We start from the raw sequence: 5848 nt of genomic DNA on the forward strand, positions 1-5848 counted from the left end.
CTAAAGGAAGCATATATATCTCTCCAGCAACGTCGAAAGAACATAGTCATAGTAAGCTCTGACTGATAAATAAAACTGAAGGAAAATCCCAGTGAGATCCAGTAACATGGAGATAGTCGTAACAAGGAAGTGTCGGATCCGTCATCCGCGGAGACCTCAACCCTCATTATCCCCAACCCCTGACCCACTTCCCCGTCTGACGTAAACAAACATGCAATGAAACACCCGCAGCGATATTGGCTCTGTTTCATGTGCTTGATGACTGTTGACAATGCATCGTTGTTTGGGGTCACTTTGACCTACACGACTGTTATATACAAAGCCTCAAGTAGGCTTAATCTTGGGATTGCCGAGGTCACAGTGACACTCATTCGCAACTAGAAGGCGAACAACAGGTACAGGTACATAACAGCATTGGGCAGTGGTGTTAATAGGGGTTTAACGTCGCATACAAGATAATTGTACTTGTATAGCGACGTGCATGCAGGCGTATGTGGCTGCTTGTACTAGTCCGGTCTAATGCTGGTTTAATAGTTCTTGACCACTGAGATACCATGCCGTAGTTTAAGTCAACCAATCCTTGTTTTAGCCCCCTTAATGCAAGCTTTCGGCAGGGTAACAACAGGATCCATTTTGAAGTTTTTTGGTATACCGCGCCCGGGGATCGAAGCACCGACTTTCCTCTCTCGGGCCAGACCACGGGGGCGGTCTATTGAACAGTGACCACGTGTGTATGTATGTGTGTGCATGTTTGTGTACATGTGTGTGTGCATTTGTGTGTGTGCCATTGCGTGCGTGCGTGACTATATGCCGGTTACTTAGTGCTAGCCGCCCACTAAAGTGACATGCCACTGGAATATGCCAACACATAAACTGGCAGTTTGAAGGTTGATATGACTAGCAAACAAGAGAATCTACGGCAAAACCAACAAAACATAATCATTATTATTAATGATTTTATTTATCGACGCGTACAAAAACACTTAACATCGCCTGAAAGTCTTTCATAATTCCATAGACAATATATATGCATCAGGCAATGCAGCATGGCCCCCGTCTAGCTACATTGGGGCAAGAATAGCATGTAACAATTGTATAATGAACATGACATATGAAAATTAATATCTCTTACAAAATTCTAGAAAATTCCAATGCCTCTGACAGGGATATGGGCCTCGGTGCATCCTAACATCAAGTAGACTTGGGCCCCATGAAGATCCGGGTTAGGATATAGGTCTTCAGCAACCTATGCTTGTCGTAAGTGGCGACTGGATCGAGTAGTCCGGCCTGCTGATGCATACCATCCTATCCCAATCACTGGATTTTCTGGTTCAGACTCGATTATTTACATACCGCCGTCATATTGCTGGATTATTGTTGACTGCGGCGTTAAACAAACAAACAAATAATGTAGACTTGGACAAACGAATTGACGTAACACTGCTGCGTTACGACTTTCAGTTTTATCCCGTGGGTCTACTGAATGATGGTACAGCGAACAGGGCTGTGGTTTGACAGATCAACGTTTACGTGCGGAATTCGAGCACTCGATTAATTTAATGGATCATGTAGGGTGAGGGTACGTATCTCCACACAGCGACATGCGGCACCTTACACCACCAGTGCCTTGGACGAGTTTACCACATCCACGTGGAAAGTGTAATGAGTCCTCCGGTTAAATACTTTAGTCAATGTCTTTTATATTGCAACACAGTAAAATCTCTCATTGGTTATACACATAATCTGACAAGGAGTACATACCTTTAAAACAGAATATACAGAATACTGAGTACAAAGATGAAATTATTATGGCAAGAAATGGGAACAACATTACTATTCAAAGCCCGACAGGGTATAATTAATAGCCGCTTAACGCCAAGCAGTGTCCCTACATGTATGTATAACAATTAAAACAGTTATTGAAGCCTAAAGTCAATAACATTGAAGCTTCATCCCAATGACCTGTAAGTATTGAAGCTCTAGGCCAATAATATTGAATCTTCATCACAATGACCTGTAAGAACTGAAGCTTTAGGCCAATAATATTGAATCTTCATCACGATTACCTGTAAGTACTGAAGCCTTAGGCCAATAATATTGAATCTTCATCACAATGACCTGTAAGAACTGAAGCTTTAGGCCAATAATATTGAATCTTCATCACGATTACCTGTAAGTACTGAAGCCTTAGGCCAATAATATTGAATCTTCATCACAATGACCTGTAAGAACTGAAGCTTTAGGCCAATAATATTGAATCTTCATCACGATTACCTGTAAGAACTGAAGCTTTAGGCCAATAATATTGAATCTTCATCACGATTACCTGTAAGTACTGAAGCCTTAGGCCAATAATATTGAATCTTCATCACAATGACCTGTAAGAACTGAAGCTTTAGGCCAATAATATTGAATCTTCATCACGATTACCTGTAAGTACTGAAGCCTTAGGCCAATAATATTGAATCTTCATCACAATGACCTGTAAGAACTGAAGCTTTAGGCCAATAATATTGAATCTTCATCACGATTACCTGTAAGAACTGAAGCTTTAGGCCAATAATATTGAATCTTCATCACGATTACCTGTAAGTACTGAAGCCTTAGGCCAATAATATTGAATCCTCATAACGATGACCTGTAAGTATTGAAGCCTGGATCATACAAAGGCGTCGGTTCGATGGCAGCCAAGAAACCAGTCAGAAGTCACAGGTCAATATCTTAATCGTCTCTTGCGAGGAACATGGATATTTGGGCTTATTCTGCTCTGGAATCTTCGCTGATTCACGGAATGGACTTAAGAATGTATATTTTACGTATAGTATGTATTAGACGAAACACAAATGGCACATAGTTCTTAGAAACATGATGTAGTTTATTGGTTGAGTGCAACTGAACCATTACCTACATCAATATGAATCACTATAACCGGCATTGATGTATTGATGAAACTCAAGTTTGTATCACAAGACAGGCACTACTTTAAAGCCATTATTTCAACTTGGCTCACAGATCGAGATCGAGAATTTTGAGATTTCTCCTCCTGAACCTCATGCACGATCTTTTCGAACAAGTCGCAGTTGTCAGCATCTATATACTTCTTGAGTCTTAGAAAAGCGTTCAGATAGCCATTGGTGGCAGTGGTGACGTTGTCGAGCCTGGCGACAATCACACGGCCGCGACGCTGTTTGACCATGATATTGTAGGTCTCCGTGAACTCGAACATCTTGGAGGGATTGTCCACATAGCTACTAGACAGCACAATGACAGCTGCGCGGCTTCTCTGGAGCGTCTTGATAACTTCATCAGTGATCACTGTCCCCGGGTCCATGTCCCGGAGCGGGAAGTACAGTCTGAGGTTGTGATTCTGCTCCAGTTCATTAAGCAGTTTCTTGGACCAGACTCGGTCAGACTCACTCTCTCCATCCACCGACACAAACAAATCGTACTCCGAGTCCTCATCGCTAGTTCGCTTCAGCTTTTTTGCACCCGTATGAAGAAGGTGCATCAATTCATACCGAAACACCACAACAAGGGCCACCAAAAGCACAAATATGACTGCAAATGTTCCCAACAGGGCGCTGAATATCTTAGGAAAAGGACTGCGAATCTGACAGTTAAGTAACCTTTGGTCCGCTCGTACAAGCTGTACCGTATTGCCCGCTGGCATCAAGCAAGTGATGTCGGTGACGTTGTAGTTCCGAGGTTGGTATCTGAGCCACAGTGACATCCACGTGGAGGAACAGCTGCACACAAATGGGTTTCTGTTGATGTCTAGTTTAGAATAATGGATGTTCTGGATTTTTTTCGGTAAAAACTCAAGACGATTGTCCGATAGGCCCAGAAATGCAACCCCATTTTGCAAAAGGTCAATTGCTGAAGGTGCAATAATTTTAATATTATTTCTAGATACGTCAAGATATTTTGTTCTTTGCAAATAACCTACTGCTTCCAAGAAGGTAATGGAATTATCGCCAAAAAGCAGTTTTAAATTACCGTCGGGAACCATGGACGGTAAACGTGTCAAGTTTCTACCACGGCAGTCAACCAACATCTGTTTTTTTGCTGGCTGATCCTGACATAAACATTCTTGAGGACATTTGTCCGTGACATTACACACAAACGCATCCAGTGGCAGACGTAGCACTTGCTTTCCTTTCAGATGAGCTGGACTGTCGCAGAGAATATTTAAGTAGTTCCTCCATATTACCGTATATAAATTCGATGACAGGTGGAGAAATTCATGAAAATTGCAATCACAGATCCACTTATTATATCTGAAGTCAAACCCCCAATTATTAAATGTCCCACCAATTTTCCGATCACGAATTCCATAGATCTCCAATTCCTCTAAAACCCATGTCGTAAACAAATTGTGAGAAAAGCCTACCATACCGGGTCCATAGTGTTTGGATTCATCCACTAACCAGTTTTCTTCGTTTGAAAAATGGGATATGTTATTGTGACTAAGGCCGAAAACACAGAATTCATGGGTAATCCTTATCGGCCAGGCCTCAGACGCTGTCAGCTCGTTGTAGTCAAGATGAACCCTCATCAATCCATGTAAGTCTTCACTGAACACTCCTGGCTCAATAGTATGTATTTTGTTATAAGCAAGGTTGATGTATCTCAACCTTTCCAAACCAACGAACACACCCGTCTCAACAGATTTAACTTCCTGGTTGACAAGTACCAGAGCTATCAAATTCTTCAGACAGCTAAGGCTGGGAATTGTTTCGATTTTACCGGTCACCGCACGTATGCTTGCAATGTTGGGATAATCACATATATCCTCAGGGAGACGTGTGATGCACAGGTTTGAGAAGAAGAGTCGGAATGGGGATGTTTTGTTGGTGCCGGGTGGTAGGAGAAGGGTGACGTTGTCAGGCTGACTGCAGTCGTAATTCAAGATGAGGTTCGGCAATCTGTCCTCTGTCATGTTAGTGCAACACATCATGTCATCTACAGAACACTGAAGGACGTCCTCCACGGTGACACTGGTTCCGACAGACACACTGATCAAGACAATCGCGATGAGGAAAACCAAACGTAGTGACAGAGAAAACAGCATTATTTGTGTCTTCCAAAATTGTCTGTTAAGAGATGGACACTCGTTTGTGTGTCTTTCAAATCTATCTGCTGAAAGACGAACACGAGTTTCTTTCAAACCTGTGTCGTCTGCTCGAAGATACTGACATTGATCAAGGCCAACTCGACTCCAATAATACTGCCGTCTGCTAAAAGTGGCGCTGAATTAACATTCGACTCACCTCGCAAGACAAACACTCTGAATCGCCCACTTCCTGATTTTTATATTTTAACTCCACGAGTCTGTGTCAGAGCATTTCAGTGCGTATGCTCAGCGTTCATTGGCTGAGAGTAGTAATGTAGAAGTTCAAAGGTCAAAAGTCGCACCTCACTGCGCACATAAACAGGACAATATTTCCAACAGCAGTGAGGCAGTCTACGGTTGGCGTTCAGAAACGTGATCACATGCTGATTATGTCATTGTGTCACGTGTATTCTTACCAACAGCTGTTTGTGTCGCGATCGATAGCGATCGATAGTCCTGTTTATTGCATTCAGCAACAGTTCTACATACCTGTCAACTCTCACGCATCCCCATTTCTGGTGTCCCCCGACGTGATATTGCTGGAATATGGCTGAAAGCGGTGTCAAGTCCAACTCACTCACACACATGGGTGCAATGTGTGAAGCCCATTTCTGGTGTCCCCCGACGTGATATTGCTGGAATGTGGCTGAAAGCGGTGTCAAGTCCAACTCACTCACACACATGGGTGCAATGTGTGAAGCCCATTTCTGGTGTCCCCCGACGTGATATTGCTGG

General features: G+C 42.9%; 1 protein-coding gene across 1 annotated transcript; it reads right to left on the bottom strand.

The window, feature by feature from the left end:
- Positions 1-1951: 1951 nt before the first annotated feature.
- On the bottom strand, positions 1952-5304 carry LOC124135604 (protein toll-like). Its single transcript, XM_048399683.1, has 2 exons — positions 2067-5304; positions 1952-1962 (listed from the first exon to the last, which is right to left on the bottom strand). Exon 1 carries the CDS (start codon positions 5069-5071, stop codon positions 2978-2980), a length of 2094 nt encoding a protein of 697 aa, XP_048255640.1. The 5' UTR covers positions 5072-5304; the 3' UTR covers positions 1952-1962; positions 2067-2977.
- Positions 5305-5848: the final 544 nt, after the last annotated feature.

The sequence above is a fragment of the Haliotis rufescens genome, unplaced genomic scaffold (genome assembly GCF_023055435.1).
Source record: "Haliotis rufescens isolate VD_foot unplaced genomic scaffold, xgHalRufe1.0.p SCAF_2, whole genome shotgun sequence".
Classification (NCBI taxonomy): Eukaryota; Metazoa; Mollusca; class Gastropoda; order Lepetellida; family Haliotidae; genus Haliotis; species Haliotis rufescens.

Bases quoted from the DNA above. Each gene is read 5' to 3' on its own strand.
- LOC124135604 (XM_048399683.1), bottom strand. From the start codon at position 5,071: ATGCTGTTTTCTCTGTCACTACGTTTGGTTTTCCTCATCGCGATTGTC.